This window comes from Andrena cerasifolii, chromosome 10, assembly GCF_050908995.1.
Source record: "Andrena cerasifolii isolate SP2316 chromosome 10, iyAndCera1_principal, whole genome shotgun sequence".
Taxonomy (NCBI): domain Eukaryota; kingdom Metazoa; phylum Arthropoda; class Insecta; order Hymenoptera; family Andrenidae; genus Andrena; species Andrena cerasifolii.
The window spans coordinates 12,450,036-12,474,476 of record NC_135127.1 but is presented as its reverse complement, the minus strand read 5'-3'; the positions used below and the strand labels follow the sequence as shown (position 1 = coordinate 12,474,476).

The 24,441-nt window shown below is 45.9% G+C and overlaps 3 protein-coding genes and 1 long non-coding RNA gene across 9 annotated transcripts in view; 3 read left to right on the top strand and 1 right to left on the bottom strand.

The window, feature by feature from the left end:
- The window catches only part of Cpx (synaptic transmission protein complexin), a 182,698-nt gene extending 173,290 nt beyond the window's left edge, over positions 1-9,408 (top strand). For all 4 annotated transcript variants that reach the window (XM_076821213.1, XM_076821214.1, XM_076821215.1 and 1 more), the window contains one exon: positions 498-9,408. In XM_076821213.1, coding sequence (XP_076677328.1) covers positions 498-574 — 77 coding nt within the window. In that variant the 3' untranslated portion in view covers positions 575-9,408. The remainder of the gene's footprint in view (positions 1-497) is intronic.
- Positions 1-19,250, bottom strand: part of LOC143373724 (uncharacterized) — a 79,247-nt gene extending 59,997 nt beyond the window's left edge. For all 3 annotated transcript variants that reach the window (XR_013086518.1, XR_013086516.1, XR_013086517.1), the window contains exon 1: positions 19,143-19,250. This is a non-coding gene — a long non-coding RNA (uncharacterized LOC143373724). The remainder of the gene's footprint in view (positions 1-19,142) is intronic.
- Positions 9,648-17,817, top strand: LOC143373706 (uncharacterized). Its single transcript, XM_076821191.1, has 11 exons — positions 9,648-9,970; positions 10,509-10,651; positions 11,330-11,512; positions 11,593-11,800; positions 11,886-12,010; positions 12,089-12,222; positions 12,297-12,562; positions 12,629-12,773; positions 12,849-15,645; positions 15,707-17,202; positions 17,279-17,817. Exons 1-11 carry the CDS (start codon positions 9,792-9,794, stop codon positions 17,738-17,740), a joined length of 6,138 nt encoding a protein of 2,045 aa, XP_076677306.1. The 5' UTR covers positions 9,648-9,791; the 3' UTR covers positions 17,741-17,817.
- LOC143373707 (uncharacterized) lies at positions 18,301-24,335 on the top strand. The gene is made up of 2 exons (XM_076821192.1): positions 18,301-18,523; positions 19,652-24,335. Exons 1-2 carry the CDS (start codon positions 18,411-18,413, stop codon positions 24,174-24,176), a joined length of 4,638 nt encoding a protein of 1,545 aa, XP_076677307.1. The 5' UTR covers positions 18,301-18,410; the 3' UTR covers positions 24,177-24,335.
- The last annotated feature ends 106 nt before the right edge of the window (positions 24,336-24,441 follow it).

Here is a 24,441-nt window from a genome sequence, read left to right as displayed (position 1 = left end):
AAAGTTTTAACGAAACCACGAAACGAAAGATTCTGAAACTGTCACCGCATGACTCGTAAATAAATACATAGCGAATTGACTGGTGTCAAAGCGAATGCTTAAGGAGCCATCTTCCAAGAAGGATGGTCAGAAAGATAGAGAGAGCTGTGTAAATTCATGGCACGCGTACCGGCAGTAGCCGTCTGGCGAATTAATGCGGCGGTGCTCCGTCGCGGCAGGGGTTGATCGATGAAGGGTTAACGAGCCGTGGCTAGAAATCAAACAACACTACCTTCCATTCGGTTTCTCGCAATCAGTATCTAAATCTGGCGAGCGCAGTTGCACGCCACGAGCGAAATTGCCGCTTCAGAAAAAATTGCACGGTAATTTCAACTGATATAGGAATTAGACCCTTCGAATCAAACTCACCGTCTACTTTATCCTTTGCCTAGACTACTATTTCAGAGTTGCAGCGAACGAACAGTAAATCTACATGAACTTGTGCTTATTTGTTTCAGAAATCAAGAACGCGTTAGACTCACATATACAGGAGATCAAAGCGCAAGTACTGGAAGGTAAATGCGACCTCCAATAAGCCTACCTAGACCCTTGAAGCGGTCGGTGAAGAGGGTGGCACCATGTGTCACCAAAGCCGCATCCGCCTCTTAGCCCCTACGACACCACGAGGAAGGGAACGAGTGAGATCTGACGTGTTGGAAAAAGCAAGGGAAGGGAAGGGAAGGGAAACAACGATACGGGCAGCCAGCATGGTCGTCATCGTCGTCGACGTCGTCTTCGTGGTCGTATTGTTCGAGCATCGATTCGAGATTCCAGATTCCAATTGGCCAGTAGTCGTTTAGAGTGCAGAGGGAAGCGACAAGCACTCGAGACACCGCAAGAAACACCCTTTGTCGTCGTCGAATCTCGAGGACGACCGATCTCGTCAAGGGTCTTCTACGGTACATCGAGAATGATCTTGTGGAACGAACGCGTCGATCGAACAAGAGTGTCGTCGGCTCGGATCGATGTCGGTGGCGAGAGGAATTCGAAGCAGCTCAAGTTCCCCCGAAAGTACCAAACAAATTAGAGGACTCGCTCTCGATAGCTTTGATAATCTAACGAACGGGCATCGAAATTGAACAATGCCGAAATGCTGAAATGACAGGAAGTCGGAAGAGCTGAAGACGCAATCGAGGGACGACGACTTCTTCGACAGACGTGACGCGTTGAATTTCACAAGAGAAACGGGGTCGACGACGGAACGAGACCAAAGAAGCTGCGGCAGACGCGAGGATGTAGAAAGTTCGTTTACGCCTTACGATTCGGAGAAAGAAGGAAAACGAGTCGATCGACGAGAGGAGAAGAAGGAGGAGAAGAAAACGCGACAACATCGGGAACAGGACGCGGTTGCTTCGTGCAAGGATTGTCCTGGTGCTGATCGAGAGGAAAAGGGAACACGAAACGTTCGATCGATCCGAGTCTTTTCGGCTATCGTACGAGTATCTGTGGCGTAGACGAGACGTGAGCAGTCGAAGGGCGCGTGCATATAAATACACTTATACATATATAAATATAAACAAAGGAATATATATATATATATAAATAAGAAAAATGAAAGAAGTAAAAAAAGACGTAAAACTAGTACCTAAGTTTCTAGCGAACTTTCGAATAGTGGTAAAAAAGAAAAGGAAAAAAAGAAAAGAAACTACCGGTAGCAGAGTTACGTAGTCACTAGTTCGTTCGACGGCTGTTCGATACCAAGGAGATCAGAAAGGAGGGAGTCATTATTATTATTGCAGTTATTAATTATTCTCATAGTTTATTACCACAGTCATTGTTCTTATTATTGTTACCATTAAATGTTTATATTTAGAAAACAAGTTAAGACAAGGATCGAGGGCCACGAGAAACTAGAGTCAAGAGACTGAGGAGCCAACCCGAAAGACGGCGAAGGACTGACTGCTGAGAGAGAAAAGCAAATACGAAAACGAGAAACGAGAAACGAGAGTAACCCGGCGGCCCTTGCTCTCCCTTCCGTCCAAAATTCGAATCTCTCCGATCGGGCGATTTTCACCTCGATCGCGATCGACCCGCAGCGAGACGCGTAACACCTGACCGATTCTTAGAGACATTTAGTTAGCGCAGCGTTACCAAAAAAGAAAAAAACCAAAAAGTGTGTTTACATAAAAAAAAAATGCGAAAACGATTCGCGTTAAAAATAGCTCGGCACGGCGAGCAGTACTGACTTTCGTGTTTAAATGCGAGCGAGATGAAAAAAAACACACACACACAAGTGTAAAGGAATGCCTTTCTTTCACGTTTATACGGTGCGTTTCTATCCAGTGTAATTTGTACAGTAGATTAATGGTTTTAGTGGAGATCAGGGGGATTTATACGTTCGCTCATGGATGATATTTCGGAGGGGGGCAGGGGAGTGTCGCAACTCGACCATCCGTTCTTAGCAAGGACTTTCAGGTGTTACCGCTGGGAAAGTTGGAGTAGTAAGTGCACCGGGTAGGTGCGCATCGCTGAACCCTCTCTCGAAGCGGTTCACCGTTCTTTCACCGTGGATTGTTAAAAGAACAACGGTGGACGGGATGGACAGAGAGCATCGACTGCCGGCAAGTAACGCGAGCCTTATACATATACAGAGATTCTAAGCAAACGAAAAGATAATAATAATGATAATATGCTCACACGATACGAGGTACATTAGAGTACACGTGTACTTACGTCGAGGACGTGTCTTGCTCCCTCGACCGGAACGTTCACGTCCAAGGGACTGGGAATAGTTCGCGTTAAATTATAAAAAAAAAAACAATGTAGATCCTTTTGCGTACGTCGTGACATTCTCAGCTGGTATATGTATAGGGCGAGACAAATCTGCGATTGAATGAGAGGAATCGCTTTTCTACGAACGATGGAAAGATTGAATACGAAAGTGTACTTTTTTATGTTCAATATCGTTCCTCCTTCTTACTATCGATCTATTCTTGTATCTTCTTAAACATCGAGTCCTCTCCAATCTCTCGATTCACTCTGACTCTAAAGCAAACGGCTATCCTCTGATTTCTTTGCGACACTCGAGATTCTCCTGACACGCGCTCTATATATCTCATAACTCGACCGTTCGGATTCAGAAAACTGTACCTCGACGATACACGCCGCACGCGCGAGCAAACTATCAAATTCCAACCGCTCCGAAGCAACGTCAATCAAACGAAAAACCTCAAGAGATAGGGCTGGAAAGCTTTCCTCGACATTAGGACCGCGTACCGATCCGATCACACAAAAAGACACTCGAGCAAAGAGCAACTTAAACGTCAGCCGAAAAATCAGAAGTCGGAAGGCCTTCTAACCGAACGTTTCGCTATACAAACGGACTGCATGTCAGCTTTCGGTGTACCGTAAATTCCACTCTGCTGTTGTTTCTCGATGTAAACGATATATGCACCCTTTAGCCGACAGCGTCGACGATGTTTTTCCGTCGCGTAACTCCGTAACGAGTGTCCCGCTACCCGCTACAACGGCAGGCAACCACTGCAACCTTCAACTTCCAGGGAAACTTTCTATCAACCCCCCCCCCCCCCGACAATACGTCGATACTTTCATCAACTTCCAATCTCGTGTAATCTGGAGAAGAATGCTTGACGGTATTAAAAATTCCCTAACTCTTTTAACGACTCGATGGTTCGCGGGGACAGCGGGCCCCGTCGACTGAGCCGTTTCTCCACCACAGGCACTCTCTAAACGAATTTGAGGGAGCTAACTTTTTCGTTCCGACAAGAAATTCAGGGAGAAGCTTTTCTCGCTTCCGCCAACTTTTCGAAAAACCGTCGCCCCCACCCCTTTCGTTCGCTCGATCACGCGAAATACCTCTTGCCGGCTGTTTGTCCGCGAAAAACAAACCGGGAACTTTTACAGCGTCTCGAGCCCTCGACTTTATATACCCCGTACTGGCTGGGTCGGCGGAGAAGTTTCCGCGAGGGCTCCAAGCTGGCCACGCAGATAGAGTTGCCTCTGTTTTTCCTCTAATCGTTCTCGTTCCCTCCACGTCCACCGCCAGAGGATAACAGGACGAGCGATCGGGGAAACGTTGCGGCCGCAAAAACTTTGCCGCTCGTGTTTTCCGGCGGAGTTACGCGACGAGCGATCGTGTCGCGCAAAGTAGTTGAATAATCGACAAGAAAATGGCAGAAAATTCAGCAAAAACAACGGATGTGCTTCGTGTCTGAATCTACTTGACGTAGTCTCTCTCTCTCTCTCTCTCTCTCTCACTCTCTCTCTCTCTCGTGTCTCAACGTGCATGCTATTGTTCTCTATTGTCTGTCGATGTCGTTGGTTGGATCTTCTTTACCACTTCTCTACTTTTCCCCGACCTCCTGACCACCTTCGAAAATCATTAACCCGAGTATTTTGTCGCTTGTCACTGGCAAATCCAGATAGTAGGGTAGACCAATGATTTTCGAAGATGAACAGCAGAGTCAGGTTCGCATTCTTTCTCTCTCTCTGTATGATGCTTTAACAGTACAGCTAGAACCGTTCTACAATAGTCCAGCCCCGTTCACCCTTAAAAATAAGCCCTTTCCACCCCGTCCAGCTTCCCTTGGCCAAACCGAATCCAACGACTGTCTCGCAGACTCAGATTCTCCCGTACGATCCCACTCACACACGACACACACTTGAAGTCAATTACTCAATGATTCACCCAAAGATATACATATATAAATATATATATTTATTGATTCTAGAGAGACACACTGGTACGCGTTTTTTCTTGTGAATTTTTCGATATAAATAAATAAAGTATAACGGTGCTTGTAACCGGGCGCGCGAATTCGCGTAGATGCTTCAAAGGGATTGCGAAAGTTCCAATGCTCGAAAGAGATCGCCCTCGTTATTACGACCAACGGAAGGAAAGTACTTCGAACTTCGATCTACGAACTTTGACCGCTTAACTGTCTAACAAGCAGCGATGTGTAGTCCATAGACTGTTTTGGTGTTCCTTGTTTACGCTCTCTCACTCTCTTTCTCTCTATCTCTCTATCTGTCACTCTCTCTCTCTCTCTTTCTCTTTCTCATTCACTCTTTTTCTCTAAGCTTAACGGTATCCAGCCCGTTTTCCCGTTCGATGTTCCTGTTAGATGTACTCCTACGCTACAATGTTCTCTTTAATGTCACGACTACTCGATCGACGTGTAACCACACGTGCCACGTTCAAGCAACAGAGTTGAAACGCAAAAGAAGAAAGGAATCTCGCTGTTCCCGCTACTGTTACTGCTGATTAATGTCGTGTGTCGTTGTTGTTTCTCGATGTGATCAGCATGAATGTTTTCGTCGCGTTGTCTAGTCGATGTTAAAGCTGTACCACTTAAGTAGCCAATTTCTCCTCCCGTTTTCTTATTCTCTGTTATGTATTGTTAAAGCTCTATATGTAAACTTCAACTTGAATCGATTAAAGCTTTGTGTGTGCCTTTAGTTCGTCTATTTTAATTTAAACGTAAGTAAGGGCTGTAACGTACAAGTAACCGAAAAGTGTGAGCGTTACGAGCCCGATTTCGTTCAAGATCTTTACCGTGACGAATTTCCGCTTGAATTCGGCTGAGCGGGCCATTTGCCGACCGATTTTTCACCGCCACGAACACAGCAAAGAGCGACCCATACACCCTGTAATTGTCACGTGTGCGCGTGGCAAGTGAAACGGAAATCGAGATTGCGTGAAACGCGCTCAAGGCAGGAGAACGATTCCACCACTGTAGGAAGAGAAAAGGAATGAACAGAGAGCGCAAATAGCCCGAGGAAACGACAGAGATAAGACAAAGTCTACGCGTCACGATCTTCTCCCATTCACGATTCTCCATCCTCGGAGATAAGCAAAGCGCGGTCCAAAGTTCGCGTGTTCCCTGGCGCGAAAGTTGCTCCTCCGATCGAGAGAGAGAACGCTCCCGAGCGATGCCTCCCTCTTAAGCTCAACGATCTCTCGTTTAGAAAGTGAAGGAAGTACAGTGCTCGCCCGTGTTCCTTTAACGCGGGACATCTCGAGGAGGATCTCCTTTCCGCGTCGCAAATCGCCTTTTTCCGTCTAAAAACCACTACTTGCCGCCGTTCGCGAATCTTTCGAAACCTGTCATTGGCGAGTCACACCGATCAAAGTCTGCAAGTAGTCATCAGTCGCGCGAATACTCTCGAGACTTTCTCTTCTTCTCTGATTCCTTTTATACTTTCTATGGTTACGAACTGTCTGTCCTCGGTCTCCTTAAGTCCCCGTCAACAAACCTTTCGACTCTTCCTTCGCACACGTACCCACAATATCGAACGATCCTGTCCGATTTATCGGTCTATCCTCCACTTCCCTTCCCTAAAGCCACCCTAAGCCTATACGCGGCACGTGGCAAGTGATATAAACAGATACTTAAATCTACTTAATTCGTGTTTCATAGAGAAAGAAAAAAAAATGAGAAAAAAAGTTGAACAAAAAAAAAAGATGAAGAAAAGAACTCGCGTCTCGCGTTTGGTCCTGGCGAGTCGGGTTAAGTTTATCGTTTACGTTTCCGCGGGGATCGAGAGAGATGTGGACCGTAATTGCTCAGTAGCGTTTGATATGCGAGGTACAAGTGACTCGCCGGAACTGAACGCGTCCGCGAGTGACGAAATACATACATATAATAAAGGATATTTAACGGACCTTCTTAGATACTTACAATTAGTAATCGGACGAGTATTCCAAGGGGAAACAAAAGGAGCGCGAAAATTAGAACGCGTTAGGTACGAAATGCGCCGAAACGATAAGGTTTAACGACAAAACGTCACGTTCTTTTCTCCGTGTACATAGTTCCGCGTTTAGCGTAACCACAAGTTTTCAAAGTGCGACTGCACCAACGCGAAAGGAACGAAAGGAATGAAAGAAACGAAAGAAAGAGGCGAGAAGCGACCGTCGTTCCCCCGAGCACAGAGAAAGCCTCCGGTGCCCACAATTTCAGAGGGCTCTGATCGCCACGATGGGAAGATTCCAGAGGGGCTGGCGGTGGTTTCTCGAGGCTCGCGGGAAAGACGGAACTACTTACACTGGCGTGACTCGTGAGAAAGCCGACTCGACTTATATTCAGAGACAACGACACAACGCATTATAAAGTAATAATGAATAACTTAACGTTAAATCGACGTATTATTGTTATGATCTCTTACGGTGCGAGGGTAACGATCTCGACGTCAATCGTCGCCGCGACGCGGAAGCAAAAAATGTTAGACGATAAGCGAGAGAACACCGTCAAACGGGGAATTAAACAAACGATAAAAAAAAGAAAAAAAAGATAAAGAAACAAAGTAAAAGGGAAAATCACCATGTTAAGTAAGTAGACGTTAGCTTTGTATACAAAGAGAGTGCCGAGGAATCGAGCATGTTTAAGGGAAAAAGAAAGAGAGAGCTCCGGCACTATTGGCAGGAGTTCCGAGTTTCGGGACCGAATGAAACGCGAGGGAACAGCTGTCTCGACAGCTGCCATTCAACGAGAGATTCGTGTTACCAACATCTTTGAGCGGACTTGTGCGATTTTTTGGATAACGGTTCTGCGAGCACGGTACCTGCTGTCGTTCCACCGCGAAAAACTTGCTTACGGTCCTCTGAACCCTGCTGCTATTCAGATTCCAGAAAATAAATTGGTATCTACAAAATTTAGTACACTGCTCGGTAAGGAATGGAAAGAATTGAAATTCCGTAGAATTGCCACTCGGGGCGACTGAATAATTTAATCAAAACAACTCTCGCTGCGAATTGGATGTTGGGGTCGCTCGAGACCCGCGTCGAGGGTCGCGTCGGTTTCCACTTGGAAATCGAGTAGAAAACGCCAATTGTTCTGCCCGCGTTCCAAGAATCGACGCTGCAACCGGTGCAACCGTAACGAATGCAATTCTCAGTTATTGTTTCTGGCGGCTCGAACGACAGCGTTTCGCCGTGTCACAATGTCGCAACGTACTTGGATACCACGCTTGTGCACCGTGCCCGGTATCTTTGTGAATTCGTTGAATCGAGAAGCAATACTCTAGATGCCTATAATTTACTACTGTTATATGTGTCTTTTACGAGAATGAAAGGAAGACCAAAAACTAGAGACGCGTTCACATACACGCATACACACACCAGACACTGTAAGTGTTTAAGAACCAAAAGCAAACGAAGAGAAATTCATGAAACGAAACATCGACGCAATACTTTTCGGCGTTCCTTCTCACGGTTACTCAAAGAAGTGAGCATAATAGAGGAAGAAGAACTAGGGAAAGAGGGACAAGTAGAAAGGGCCCCAAAAATCGCACGAAGCTTGCTCGGACGGTGAAAAGAAAGTAGATTTTTAGGAAATGTGAAACGAATGACACCAAATGTAGAGGGGGATAAAATCTATTGCGTCAAGTAGCGTGCGTAGTGGGTAAATAATATGGAACACGAAAATGAGTTTGTTGTTGAGCGTAGAATATTACGTAACGTTCCAAGAGGAAAATAAGTAACGCCAGATGGGGTTGATGACGATGATAATATTATATTGTTGTTAGATTATGTATAATATATATATATATATACACACATTGATATGAAAATGAACTAATCTAGATGTTAAGCGACCACTTGTTCACATCTACACTGACACAGCAACGCACACAGACATTAACCCTTTAGTCGCACGAAGCATAATTTTCCTTATAATTTCGAGATTCTTTAATCGATGTGAGACATCAAAGTGCTCTGAGATGGAGCTTTGAATAAAATTCAAAAGTAAAAGATACACGCGATAGCGCTTATACCAACACGGAACAGTACAGAACATGATACAAAACGACACACGATTTCGTAGCTGTGCCCGTGAGTAGAACGAGCAGCACCCCCCTTTCCCCAACAGCAAATCCAATCCTGGGCATGGTCTCAGCTCTTGGTTACGCGTAAAAAATGCATAGAGTCCTACTTTCGCTGTTCGTCTCCCCTCTTGACCCTTTGGCGCAGCAGCGGAGACGCGGGCCAAAATCAAGGGGGAGGCGAATCGTCACGAATCAAAGTCCAAGGCTTGAACGAAATAATGTCGAAGCGGGCCATCCAATTCAGAAAGACAAAAAAGACAGAAAGACAGAAAGACAGAAGGGCAGAAGCAGAGAGAAGGATAATCGAGCTTTCCTCTTCCTACGTTGTACGAAAGTTTCACGGCGTTTCTTTTTGGCTTTCACGGCGGGAGAGAAGGAACACAGAAGCAAAGAGATGCGATAGAACAAAAGACGACGCATCAAAGACGATTTTTAGGGGCGCGCCTCGTCGTTATAGCTCTTAATACGATAGTAATATCACGAGTAATAATAAACAAAAGTGAATTAACCAGAATATGCGTTTATGTTATTTAGTTCTAAAAAAAAAAATGAAAAAAATGTAATAAAGGTCAAACGTGTTACCAACTTGATTAGCCTACTTTCTTTCTCCCCGATCCTTCCTCGGTTCTTTCATTATTTCCCAAATGGAAGATATCCAGTCGACGCAGAGATTTAATTGGAATGTCGACGATTCGAATCGTGCATTCCGCTGTGCGTGCAAACAGCGCGACCGTCGCCGTCAATTTTTACGCAACCACCGATTTAGCGATTTCGAAACCACACGAATGCTTCGCGCGATTCTCCTCAACGGCCGTTATACATTATTTTTCCAAATCGTTTCGTCCCTCAGTTCGAGTAAAACCTCCCAAGCAAACGTTCCGAGAACTACGTACATATTTCTATCGTCCCTCGACCGTGATATGGATATTTCCCCAAGTCAGTCCACGAGTAATTGAACGAATCGAAAAATGAAGCGCTACAAGCACAGCCTTTCCTCGCTACTTCTCCTGCAATTCCTCGCGATTCGTTCTTCCGCCGAGGAGTTAACGTTAAACGTCAACTTTAAGCAGCCCGTCTCGGTGACCAACGAGAAGTTTCTCAGCCTCACCGTTGATCCATCAGCCCTCGTCCACGGACATGCGTTAAGGTACGTACATCGAATCTATAACGACCCTAAATTGCCTCCATGCGTCACGCAACCCAACTTTATCAACGAGGACACGGTCCGACTTCCATGTTTTTTACGAGCAACGTGATTCTCCACGCGATTCAATTCGAAATGCATGTAGCGATTGATTCGAGGAATTTAATTAAGATTGATCTTTTTACTCGACGCGTAGTACCTATACAATTCTGTAATTATGAAGGAACAGAGTGTTAAAAAATGCTCCCTCGCGATGCGCACCTACGACCATCAAGCAATTCCAGACCAATTTAAAAGCAAACAATAGAACGTAAAACTCGGACAGCGTCCGCGGGAAACTCTCGAAATTGCGCTGCGCGCCTAACCTTTGACCGGAACGTAATCCAATCGAACTCCGACGAAACGTGCACACGTGTTTTAATTTAAATTTCACCCTCCGCCGCGTCCCGCAAGCTGCTGGCATCGATCATCCCATGGAAATGTTGGAAAGCGAAGGGGAAACGTGGCCGCAAAGTACGATCAGTGGTTTTTGTCGTTGCAGTACGGATTTCGAGAGAAGCATCAGCCTGGCTAAAGCCTTAGCTCCCGCGTACATCCGCCTCGGAGGACCACGCGGTACTTTTTACCAATCTCCTGGTCAAGATCCCCAAGATGACGAGGGGAATCGGAATTCCGTATTATCTGGTAAGCTTCGCGATATCCCCGATCGTTTCAGGACCAATGAAACATTAAAGACGACCCACATTTCGATCAACGATGCTTGCCAGTTCCTCTTCGATGCATCCTCGTAACCTTGCCTCGAAATACTCGAGCGTTGCTTCGATCGGCCATTATTATCACGGTTAATTTAAGCGTCGATGCACAGCCGCCTGCAACGGAGCCACACGCACCCGTTCCCTTCGAAGTTTCATTAACCACCCTGCCACGCGTCTTCCTCGGCCAATTTCGTGGCCGATGCAGCATCCTAGCCGACCAGTTGCAGAAGCTGCCTGAATTAACCTGCACAATGCTTCATGCACGAGCGCACCAGTCGTAGCTATTTAGCACCACGTATACGCATATATACGTGGAGTTTCGCGAAGGGAAGCAAGAAGGTTGCGTATAATAGCGCGCCGTAACCGTCATCCATTTATCTCGAGCGCCAGGCACCATGAACGAATCACCCGCTTCATCCGTAAATTTACCTCGCCTTACTTCAACCCACTCCCGCTAATTACGGATACTAAATTAGCGCCTCCCGCTGTACAGATTTCTCAGAGATTTACAGCTGCCCGGTTTCCCCGCGTCCTTTCGCCGGTACTTCGCGTTTTAGTGCTACGAGACTTCGTAATTAACCGAACCATGTATGGTACGCGATCCTAGAGACAGAGTGGGTGCTAGCGCATCAATGGGCGGAAAAAGCAGGGCTGGACGTGATCGCGTGCATCACGCCTGAATCTGTCACGAAGGAACAGGAGAGAAGCTCTGAAAACCTCGGAGATCCGACGGACATAGTGTCTTTCAGCGATCACATGCGACTCGACGCAAACTGGCAGCTAGGATACGGTAAAGCGACTCGACGCAGTACTTTCAGTAATCATTTACTGGGGAACCTACGATCAACTACTTCAAATTCCATTTTCCAGAGTGTCAAACCAGATGCAACATATCGGCCAGTGACTTAGCGAAACGAGTGGTGCAGCTACGAAAGATACTGGACGCGTTTCCCAGATATTCAAAGAGCATCGTTATCGGACCGGATGTCGTGGCTTATGCAACTGAAGAGCAACGCCAGTACCTTCGAGATTACTTCAATTACGCCGTCCCGGCGCTTTCAGCGATCACGTGGCACCCGTAAATATATTACGCGCAGAAGTTTGCACAATATTTCCTCGAACCGTTTCCGCAGCCCTTGACACGATTCTTGAAATCGTTTCAGTGACCTCGACAGTATTAGCTTGGACAACGAGGGAGCCCTGGTGCATCAGGATAACTTGGAGCAAAACAAGGAGGAGCTGTACAAGGTCATAGGTCGCTTCGCCAAAAGACGACCATTGTGGATCGGTGAGAGGGTTTATAATTTATAAGGGATCTATTCCCAAGTGCAGAACGCGGGTAAATAGTTTTATTGTTTTACAACAGCCGAATCGAAAGCAGAGGAGTGCAAGAACCTGTACCTCGGAGCACTCGTATTAGCGAGGAGATTAGGAAACGCGGCGAAATCCAAGGTGGATGTTGTCATGAGGCAGCCTTTAGATCTGACTCAGCCGACCCCGGTAAGTTTCCTCGAAGGTATTGCAACACCTTACGTAGAAAATTGATGATGATTAATACATTAACTTGAGCGCAGGATTACTGGGTGTCCTTGCTCCACAAAACTCTCGTCGGGCGACGAGTGTTCGACGCGAACGTTCAAAGTTTAAACAAAAGTCACGTGTACCTCTACTGCCAATGCGCAAAAACCTCTAGTACGTACGATAAAGGAGCGATCACTATCTTTGGGGTGAACTTGAGCCCAGAAAACGTTGAAATCGACTTGAAGGGAGCTAAAATTACGACGCTCCATGAATATATTCTTTCGCCTGGCTTCGATACACCTAATAGGATGTTTGCTGAGTAAGTTCCCCTACTTTGCGATAACCAACGGTTTCCTTTTCCATTCTGCCACGTTTTTACTTACAGGAGTATACTTTTGAACAACGAAACGCTGACTTTGGTAAATAACACGGTCCCCGACGTGAAACCAGTGATTTTAAAAGATCCAAAGGGTCTGGCTCTTAATCTGCACTCGGGTGGCATCGGTTTCTGGGTTCTTCCCGAGCTCCAAGTAATTACAAGCATTTTCTATACTCCACTTTCCACGTTTGTGTACTGAAAACGCGTTAATAGATTCCTTTTCCAGATAAAATCGTGCATGGAACCGCAACAAGTGTTAGAACCGCAAAACAGGAGGAGTAATATTCGTGTGCCACGTAATGCGAGGGGAAAAGTTCGCGGCACAAGGTCTCTTCAAGATCGAGGAAACGCGAGAAGCGAAAGGAGGAAAGAGAGGGACGGTTCTCGAGTAGCCAAGCAACCTGACGCAAGAAGGGAACTCAAAAACCTGAGGAGATTCGTCAAGAAGAAGCTGAACGATTACGATGCTCGGAGATCGTGGAACCTCGGAGAAACGTCTAACCCCAAAATGGAAAATGGTTTGATCAGACGCGTCAAGAGCATAGGCGAGAACTCCGAGCCGCAAGACGACACGCAAACCAAGTTACAGGAATTCAGAGATCGATTTACGCGGATCAGAGATCTCGTTAGGACGAATGGAAGCAAGGCAGCAATCGGGAGCTCGATAAATAACACGGTAAAGGAAACGCTCTCCCTGATATCCAAAGTGCAAGACGCTTTGGAAGCCGCGAAACAGGAAACCGATTACACGAGCAGAGTAAAAGCATCTAACAGCGTCAAGGAGACTCTGAAGCATCTCTACGATCTGTTGACTCGCGCGAGTTTAACCGACTCGAACGATAGCTCGGTATCGCAGGAGGATAAGTCAGAACGAAGGGAGAAGAGGGCCAAGAGAGATCTTTTGGGGAAAATCGAGAACCCTTCGTGGGATCTGAACAGGGAAAGGCTTCTGAGAGAGAGATCCAGGCCAGAGGATGTCAAAGAACGCAGGACCCATCCAAGGTTTGGAACAAGGGAGGACGCGAGGGTTCAGCCTCGCGTCGTCGACCTAGGAACCAGCGACAGCGGAGAAAACTCTTTCTACGGGTTCTTTAAGACGGACCCCGTGGAAGGTTTCCCAGAAGGCAATGTTTTCTTCGCTACGGATGATCAACCACGCAGCAACAGCTATGGTTACACGAGGGGCGAAGCAGCTCGTGGTACAGACTACGACGACGCTGAGTACGACTACGATCAACGCTATTACGAGTCTGACGAATCGATGAAGAACCCGAGTGTACCCAACTCTCGCGTTACTCCTGCTGAACTCTGGGAAGCAGAGATCTACGAACGTGAGGGGAACAGCAAATCGAACGAAGAACGGGATATTGGACCGAATGAACAGCAGGAAACCAGAGACAGCCAGAGCTATTTGAGACGATTAACTGGCTACTACGTGCCTAGTGTTTCGCGGAACGATGGCACGAACAGCTACGACAGATCACACGTAGAACGCGGTAGATCTGTTGTTAGGCCTGGTAGGTTTAAGCGTACTCCAGCCACAGCGATCAAGTTGGATGATCAAAGGACCAAGATGTCGGATCACAAGGTATCTTCCAAAGAGGCTGATTTTTCAATCGATGACGACGTTCAGGATAGTAAAAGGGCCAAAAGGGGAAGCACAGATTTGTACACTGTACTTGATCAGGAAATGATCAACGAAGACGACGCGAATTCGAGGGACTGCAACTCCGGAGTCATTCGACGCTCCAAGCCCTGTATTCATAGATTGAAAAGGGACGCTGCCACACCCGTGGAATACGAAACCAACACGGAAGTCGTTCCTCAGCAAGAGGTAACTATGGATTCGCGAGGATCTGACGCCGAAACGAGCGATTCCAATTTCCGCGATACAGACGTTGAAGTATTTTCGGAACTTGGGGCCTCGCCTTTGGAGATACTCGAATTACAGACTGAACCGTCCAACTTGAAAATCGTACGTAACGCAGAGGCGCCTTTGCAGACTGAATTGGATTTAGGTACGCAGGAGACTCAGACCGCGAGGGAATCGATCGATGCGCACACCGAGTCAAGCAGCTTCCGGTTAGATTCTTCGTCAACGTCCAGTTTGAACGTAGACGACGACTTGGACTCGACACTGAAAACGAACGTTCGTCGCGACGGAAGCACGTTTTTTCGTGGCGAAACGGAGAAACCGGCGATTAATAATTTCGAGGATACTGCAGGATATACTTCGAGTAGTCGAGAGAATTCTACACCCGTCGCCGAGGAGAACGACGCAGAGACAGGCGAGCCTGCGACAGAAATTGAAGACTCGAGAGCCAAAACTTCTGGCACGACACTCGACCCAGCCACTTTATCGAAAGATGTCGCGAAAGGACCCGAAAACGATCACAATAACGATACAGATCCCAGAGGCAGCTTTAAGAGGCAAGTCGAGGGCGAATCTTCCGCTGATACGCCTTCAACAACCGAATGTGAACGCAAGGATCTCTCCGCGCAGTTGGCGAACAACTCCACGTCGAAGAAAGGGCGAGCGGAATATTCTTCGAGCAGAAGAGCAGCGCTGAGCGAGAAGAGGGCAAGAAACATGCAGATGCTGCGAAACGCGAAGACGCTGTTAACGTTAAAAAGGATGATCGGCAAGGAGAAAGGGAGACAAGCTGTAGAATCAACTACGTTAGGGCCGAGCGATAAGATTCGGCAATTCGCACAGAGGAGTGTACCAGTGACTGAACTGGTGAGAGCACGCAATGTTAGAGAAAGGATTTTCCATCCCAAAAATCAGAAAAATTTTCGCGAATCAGCGATCATGAAGCGTTCCCACCCAACTAATTTGATGGAGGAGATCATACAGTTAAGAGACTTGTATGAGGACGTGGCTGAAAGAGGCGAAAGATTCGGTGACAATAACGGGGAAACTGATAAGTCCTATCTTGCCCTAGTAGAAGATTTAGAGAGTCCACGGATCTTCCGTTATCAGCAGCAGCCGCAGGATGGACAAATGATAAACTTTCAGGTAACTAATCTTTTTATAACTTTCTTTAACTCTTCTTTAACTTGATTCTTACGTTTCATAGGCACTATCGCCGCGCTCACGCTTCGGTAGCAAGTACGCTGGAAATTCACCGCAGCAAAGACCTTGTCAAGAGAATCTGGATATAATTGAAAGTTCGAGGGAAGAAGACGAAGAAGAGCCGGAAGAACTTCCCGTGGATCGAGAAGTGTACATACTCGATCCTTCAAAGTACCGAGGCGGCCAGCCCACTTTGCAATTGTACAGAGACCCGTTAAAACCAAGAAGAACTAATCAGAAAGTGATCTCGGAAAACCTTTACGAGACGATCTGGAAGCCAGTCGTGTACAAGCCTTATAAAATTCATCAAGCAGCACAACCTAACAGCGGGGACGAAACTTCGATCTCATTGGACTATGAAGAAAGTGACAAAGAAGCCGAAAATCTCGCGAAGCTGCAAGACTTATCGAGCAACTTGCAGGCTGAAGAACTCTTAGAGATTTTAATCAACGCCCTGGACTTGCAGTCCGCCCAAGAACTTTCAAAAATATTAACGGAACAAAACGGCGTCGGCATTGAGAAGCGGAATTTCATGCGTTCAATCAGCGAGGACCCGAGGGAAGAATCGCAGGAAAATGTTGGCCGAGCTAAAGAAGAACGAAATCCTGAAGAGAGAAAACCGTCTGAAGTAAGTGAGACACAAGAAGCCAGCGAGAAGACGGAAAAGTATCAAGACGCTTTAAGGGAAACAAAAGGTGAAGAAGGTGAAACCAGTTCCGGAGAACCAATTGCACAGGACTCTGGCGATCTTCAAGTGCACTTAAAGGGGGTAGCGAGACTTCGAAACCGAAGAGACATCGGTGGTGAGATCGAGAAAGATTATTCCGATTGGCTCCCGCCGCTCTTTATGCGCAAAGCACGGCGAGCAATTAAGAAGACTGGGCAGAATAATAATTTTTTGTGTCTGAGAGAAAATCTAGGGGGAACCTCTGACGAAGATGCGTCCAAGGTCTTCAAGATCGTAAAAGAAAGCGAGTACTATAAAGCGGTGCCGATCAATACGCCACCAAAGGAGTTAAACAGAAGGATTCTTCCGATGACGAGAAGTAGAAGCAACGACGATCATCCCGGAGAAAAAAGAGATTTTCCAGGTCGTCTAGAAATTGTTCTCCCACCAAAATTCAGTGATAAGTATTCGTCGACCAAAATGGTCGAGAATCCAATGGTAGACGCGAAAAATTCGCACGTGGGACTGTTCGTCAACTACCAAAAGGACTCGGGCTCTCTAGAAAATAAATCAGAGTTGATGAAAAGCGGGGAATCTCTGGATGATGCTTCCGACTACGTAGATGAAGACACATCTGACATGCTCGAGCTTTCTAACACGGATGATAACAGAGACGAAATCGTGGGAGAAAGCGAGGAGAACGTGAACTTGAAGGACCTGTTACTTTCGGAACAGCCGGAAGTATTAATGGTGTTACCGTGGGCGAAAAGGCTGAGCAGACCTCGGAGGCAAGCGACAGAGCAGGAGAAGATAGACGAAAACGAGGGGGTTGAAAAGGTGAAATTTAATACTGATTAGAAATGTTGATTAACATTGATTCTGGTTTACATACAACGTGATTTTATCCTTTCAGGTGCAACCATTAGAACTGCAACAACTGGAGGAGCTATCGAGTCCAAGGGTTCCAATATACAACGACGTGGATGACGTCGAGAGATCGATGGCTCAGAAGAGACCCCTTGAGAAGTACACAAGGAAGGAGAATTTGGTGGCCAATTATATCAAGGAAAGAAAGAATCTAGGGAAAAGCAGTAACGATCGTGGCTTGCCATCGTTCATAGAAGGAAATATACCGAAGCTGGAAAACGTCGTTGTCGACGGCTTGGAAAAAGTTCAAAATTTGACGGGATCGGTGGAACAGCTGGTCGAAGATCTCAATGAAGAGTTTGACGAGACCTCGAACAATGACGAACAACCGGACTACACCAATGCTGCGTCAACTGGCATCGCGCAACATGCTTTTCAGCATGCGATAATGGGCGTACAGAAGATTTTTACTCTACTCAGCGGAATCACGCGCATTTTACGCGGATAGTATTCTATACTATATCAATAATATTCTATGTAATCGTCAAACTCTAATTTATGAAAATGTATGTTATACCTACTCTTGTACGTTTATACAGATTTTATACCATGCTTATTTTGTAATGCATTTTTTTTCTAATATCGGACATAATAAAGACTATATCGAAATACACACGTTTAAATTTGGAAATCACCTCGACCCCTTCCCCAACCAACAGCAAAATACATCGATTCCCGATTCTTCTATGTAGCACTCGAGATTGCGTTTAAACCGAGCTAATGATAATTCAAATTCATAAAATGGAAGCTATTTCTTGAGAAAAGTATCGAGGATAGAGTAAGGCAACTACCTATATTGGCGTCTCGTTTTCATTGACATAATTTATCTGCAGTCCAAATATCACAGAATACATATGTACACATATGTACTCACAGCAAGATTACATACATATATTACGACACAGTATTGCCTGGCACAATTGGTTTTGCAACACAGAAATATCAAAACATGTATGCAATTTTTGTCGAATATAGGCACCGAGTGCCACATTCTGCAGTCGTCGAACGATCCTGGTACCGTTCGCTTCGAATAGAACGAGGAGAGAAGCCAATACCGATTAATGTTCAGACGGAATATTTAAATGTGCTAGTGATCACGACTGAGTTACGTGGTCGTTATGTGTCGTTCGATTTTAATTTCCGCGATAGTTTTAACGCTCGCCGCAACAACGTGCTCGAGAAGTGTTGAGCTGGAGAATGACGAGACCAGCAAAAGTACAGCTAGCGACAGGTAACCGACAGCTTTCATTAATTATCATTAAATCGGGAGCATCGTTTGAAAAATTGCTACTAAAAATATCGTGCCGTAATAATGTGCGGGTTCTGTCTTGGAAAGGAATATCATATTTACGAGAGATAATTCAACAAATTTCCTAGAGAATATATCTCAACCCCCTATGCCGTACGACCCAGCACTCCCTCATAAATTCTCCTTATCCCGTACCATTTATCTAGCTTCCCGCAGAGTACATACGAACATTCTTTCAATTTTTCAAACGAGCTCCTTCTTGGACGATTTTAGGATTACAGGCCAGTCTGCTGGATTGCAGACGCGAAAGTATGTTAGTCGTCCAAGAGCATTGGTGGCGCAACTTTTAACGTCAGCGATGTTTCAGTTATCCTTCGCCCAATCGATGGATCGAGTATTGAATTCGCGAAAAATTCGTAAATTGATGGATCGAGTATGAATTCGCGGAGAATTCGCAAATTGATAGATCGAGCATTGAATTCGCGAGAAATTCGCAAATAATTGATGGATCGAGCTTTGAATTCGCGAAAAATTCTCAAATCGATACATCTCGTGTTGAATTTGACAATTTTAGATTAAAATACGTATAGCAATTACTCACTCGGAGCTGAGATGATCTCCCATTTGTGGACAGCCCCAGCTACCCTTGTCTTTCTTCCACTCTGGAGCCACACTTGTATCAGTGTCACACTGGTCTGCTTAATTAACACGCGAACTAGCCTTTATTACGAGCTAGGCAAAGTCGAAATAGACGGTTTCGGATAGAACGGGCGCGAGCGTGTTATCGTGATAACAGTTGGGGCAATACTAACTCGAAATCACCTTGCCTATTCGACTTGTCCTTCGCATAGCTTTCCGGTGTCACGCGCCGCGAGGACGGTGTCGGCTAGTGGAGCGAATGTTTGGTGCCTTTCTTTCTGCATTTACAAGCGACAAAAATATTTCAACTTTCGATTGACTTTCATTATAAAGATAATCGTTTGTACCTATGTACCTCAATTATATGCTTTCTTTTTTCTTATTCTTATTCTCTTTTGTATTGCAATATTATGCAATCCAAAGGATTAATTACTTACCCATTAAATAAATAATTCTTTTTTATTTCTACAGATTGGCCACGATGTCCCCGGATCTCCCACTGATTCACGATGAATCAGAATCTGGTCCGAAGAAAAGCGCCAAGAGGAGTTTATTAATTCTAATGCCTACGGACGAGAAGAACAAAGCGCGTAAAAGCGAAGGAGCGGAAACTTTGATTCGCAAAAGCCCAAAGACGAAGCGTTGCAAAACACCGTTGCGCAGGGAGAGGTTCTCTGTGCCCGTAGCCAAGGAAAAAATTAATCAGGCCATTCTGAGGTTAAAGAATGCGAGAAATTCTTACAACGAGGAGAAAGATACCGGATACCCTGTGAACCAGAAAAATCCTGACACAGCGGCAAAACGTGATCCAATGTCGCGGGAACTGGAAAGAGGAGAAGGCGCGGCTGATGGAAACTATAATGTTAAAATTATAAAAGCTATTCGAGAAAAATTGAAGTCCAGGAACCAGAATGTTGGCGCTGCTCGTAAAAACGTGATGCCAAGCCCCAACGTTTTCGAGGATGATAAATACATCTGTTACTGCAGAGAGAAAAGCAGCGCTGCGCCTAGGAAAGGGACCAATCAAGGCATTAACCCAAGACAGCCCTGGTTAACGAGAGAAAATAAGAAGGTACTGCCCGGCAAGACCAAACACCAAACGTCAATGTATGCAAATGTTCCACGTCAAAGATTTTTGCCTGCATGGTACCACGATACTCATCGACATATCCCCAACCATTTAGTCAGTACAATGAATCCGATTCTGCTACAAAGAGGAAACGAAAGGTTGCCCTATATTCCATACAACGGTTACCCCGCAGATCCTAGATTCGCGATATACCAAGAAATGATTCCCAGGGAGATCCCGCCGAAAAATCACATTCCATTTAATCCAGTCGCTGGCAGTTCTGATTCGATCGTTGGGCAACGCAGGCCCACCGATCGAGGCCATGATTTGACAAACAATCAACAAACTATTGAGCAACGTACATGCCTCCCAAATGTTACCAAAAAACCAAGTCAATCTGCCACAAGAACCAATCCTGCGCCGTCATCGAAAACGTCACAGAATGCTCCAGAAGTGACTGACCTCCAGGATAATCCTACAGAAATCAATCATGACGACGCGCAGGGAGAACAATCCCGAGAAGATTCTACTGGTCCCGATTTCAATCTGCAATCTATGCACTCGCAGCTTCCTGAGTACTCAACGATGACTTCCGTAAGCGTGGATGACGAAAGTCAGTCTGAATCGTTAGGAACTACAAGCGTCGAAGAGAATCTATATTCTGAAAGTCCACTGCAAGCTACTGGTCCAGAAACGGCACACGCTGAATCGCCTGTAAGCTCGGGGGAAGCCTCCGACGAATACGAAACAACCGGCAGTGAAACTCTGGATTACTCTGAAATCAAGGAAGTAACGAGCGCATACTTCGCGTCCAAGGCTTACACCGAAGGAACTGAAGAGACGAACGAATACTTTGGTAACGATGGGCCCTCCAGTTTTGACGATCTTCGTGGAACCAAAGACGAAGCCACGAATGCTAACCCCTTAGGTTATCAGAACGATGATTCGAACTTGCAGAGTCGACTAGATTCTCCCAAAGAGTCTTCCATGCAGTCTGGCGAAATGGTGACGAACATGAAAGTAAAGAATTCGAATGAAGATGCTTCTGAAGACCAATCACCTATGGACGGTGCTCCAGACTTTGATGATGCAAGTCGAGACGACGGGGACCTTGTAGGAAGGAATAATCCATTCTGGGGAACAGGGAATTCCGAGGCAGATAATGCTAGCCAGAACTTAGAAAGCAGCATGGAAGGTAATATAAACGATCCAAATTATAACGAGCCAAAGGTTTCTTCCAACGTGGAAGAAACAACAGCAGTAACTTTTGAAGGCTTAACACCCGCGGATGAAGCTGGTGCACCAGAAATAATCGATGACAAAGACACTGCGATGGGCGAGGAATTTTCCTCGGAGGACTACTCGACCGAATCGCCGGAAATGGAGGATAATGCTGGTCCATTAAGGAGAGATTACGAAGGAGAGAATTTCGAATCTGACAAGCCCGTGCAAAAGATCCCCGGCACGGATGAAGAGGACGGAGAAAGAAGTCTGGATAGCGACTCTTTGATGGACGAGACAATAGATTCCGCCGACTCAGAGAGAGATACTGGGATCGATCAGGATTTCATAAATACGGACAATGAAAAGGTCGCGGCAACGATTCGGGACGAAAATGAAGAGAATTCTCTCGTGGAATCCACGCTGAAATCCTCCAGCGCCGACGAGGCTGCAGAAATAAAGGATGCATCCGGGCAGACGTTGCCGTTCTGCGACAACACGCTGCTCCAGAAAGCGATTAAGACGGTAATTAATAACTTCGCGACGGGAGACTCGCCCGAAATGGAGGGGAACGAGGAAACTGTAGGTTCGACCGGGCAAGATCTGCTGCAAGAGATCGTAGGCGTTCCGAACTTGAAGGGCATCGTATCTATGCCGGCGATACAGCACATGATCGTGGATAGAGTGAAGGATCTGTTGACCAAAGTGACCAACGTCGCCAGGCACAATTTCGATAGCAGCTGGGCGACGAACGTGATTAGAAACAATTTACGCAACACTATGGCAGCTGCGCCCGCTTCCAATGCAGATCTACCACCGATGACCGTCGCAGAGCGTCAATTTAAAAGCGGCAAATGGGTTACGAATCTGGTTACGCTGCAACCCACGACTAACGAGGAAACGCCGGTTCCTAACGATTTAGAAAGGCTGCAAGGTATTGTTAATACTCTTATCCGTGACCCAGCCGTCGGCTTACAGGCAGCTAAGCACCCAGCTGTTCAAAACATGATCGTTCAAAGCGTTCGAAACACCTTCAAGCCAGAAAATGCGACCAGCAATGACGATTTCGACGAGGCAGTGATCCAGGCCGCTTTGGACAAGGAGCTTAGTATAATGGAAATGGAAAACATGGAGATTACGACGACCGGGGGTGAAGTCGAGTCTGAGGCGATGGATATGTCGAATGTGGATATGAAGAAGTTATTGGATATCGCTAAAAGTGAAGCAGGCATGGATGACGCGAAGAAAGGGGAAGAAAATTTGAAGCACTCAGACGTCTCCGAGGACAGTTCAACTGCAGCTGTTTTAAAGAGCACCGGAAAAAGTTCTGACAGAGAATTATCTGATACATCGATCGTTGCCAATACCATGCAAAGTGAATGCAGTTCCGACGAAGAAGCAGAGCAAGTTACTAGCCCATATCAGGAAGGCGATGGGATCTTGGAAGATTCCGACGAAAGAGGAATCACAAATCCAGTAGAATCATTGGCAGGGAAAGCTACGAGTACAAAGTTACTTCGGGATGAAAGTTTTGAAAGCACGGTTTCATCTGCAACGGAGCCTTTGAGTTCTGATTTGGTCGGAGCAACGAGGAATCCCGAGCTGATGAAACACTTGGAATTAGCGTCTGCAGGGGCTACCGCTTGTCCAATAGTGGAGGCAGAAGAGAACGGAAAGCTGGAATCAGAGGAGGTCAAAGTTGGCAAGCAAGAATCAGAGTTCACCACGTCGAAATATAAATTGATCTACACTGAAAGTTTGCTTGGCGCTTCAGCTGTTACCGCGAGAAATGACAATGATGACCAAGAAAATACAGATGAAATAGTAGAAGTGGAAAGTAGCACCGGCTCGAGTACAGAATACTCGGGTGAGGATTCCCCTGAAAAGAGTTTCGCGTACCTGGGGACGATTACGATGAAGAAGAAGGATAATTACACGGATGATATCCAGGGTCTACAGAGCTCGGAGCTGTATTACGTCGGCGATGGTGTGAAGCTACCTTTGGAGATAAGAAAATTGAAGGATGGCTCGTACGCCCTGTCGATTTCCAGGAAAGTCTGCGAACACCTATTGAACAAGGAGTGCCCTTGTTGCGTGCCCGCGAAAGGTAACATTGTTCGTACCGTAAGAAAGGATCCAGAGACGAAAGATGCTGATAGGACAATCGGAACGAGCGGGGGGAAGAGAATCTCCAAGCGCGAATCGGCGAAATTGATTTCGCCGAAGGAACGAAGGAAACGCGATTCAGCTGACGACAGCTTACAGACCTTCTCGATGCCCGTGGAAACTTTCGCAAGAAGATACAATCTGTCTCTGAACTTGGAGAAAGTGCAAGCCCCGTGGAATTTCGACGCCAAGGAAAAGATTGATGAGCGCCAAAAGGGTGGAGGGAAAAATTCTGATATTAAAGAGGAGGGCAACGCTGACACGGATCTCCGTCATGATTTGTTATCTATCCGCGCGGTCTCAGAGAACGGTAAATCTGAAGCACCCACGGTACAAGATGGAAATGCAAATGATCATTTGTGCAGACACACTGATGGAACGAATGATGGACATCGGAAGCGAAGACAGAGGCACAGGAATTTTCCTAAATATCGATACGAACGTACCATTGACGAAACTGTGAATGAACGGGTAAAGATAGTGAAGAACGTGTTAAACTGGTTGAGAGAAATGATCTTGGACGCAGCTACTGAAGAATAAGTCTGCCTTAAATCCTTAATAATGTGTAAATTGTAATTGTATTACTTTGTAACATTTATATTTTATATTTTAATACTTTTTTATGTTCCATATTTGATACTCGACTTACCTATGTAATGTAAAGTGAAACGAATAGAATAAAGAGAAGGGTCAAATTTATCTACATCCTATGCACCTTTTATCTACACCAATGGAAATATTTAAAAATCACTATATTGTTCACGCTGTATTCTTACGTCAATCATGTACGCAAGTATTTTATCAT

What these genes read in the sequence shown, in the direction of transcription:
- LOC143373707 (XM_076821192.1), top strand. Translation starts at nt 18,411, where the DNA reads ATGTGTCGTTCGATTTTAATTTCCGCGATAGTTTTAACGCTCGCCGCA. An exon ending in AAAAGTACAGCTAGCGACAG is followed by an intron (nt 18,524 to 19,651) that starts GTAACCGACAGC and finishes TTATTTCTACAG; the next exon opens with ATTGGCCACGATGTCCCCGG.
- LOC143373706 (XM_076821191.1), top strand. Translation starts at nt 9,792, where the DNA reads ATGAAGCGCTACAAGCACAGCCTTTCCTCGCTACTTCTCCTGCAATTC. An exon ending in AAACTGGCAGCTAGGATACG is followed by an intron (nt 11,513 to 11,592) that starts GTAAAGCGACTC and finishes TCCATTTTCCAG; the next exon opens with AGTGTCAAACCAGATGCAAC. An exon ending in AAAACGAGGGGGTTGAAAAG is followed by an intron (nt 17,203 to 17,278) that starts GTGAAATTTAAT and finishes TTATCCTTTCAG; the next exon opens with GTGCAACCATTAGAACTGCA.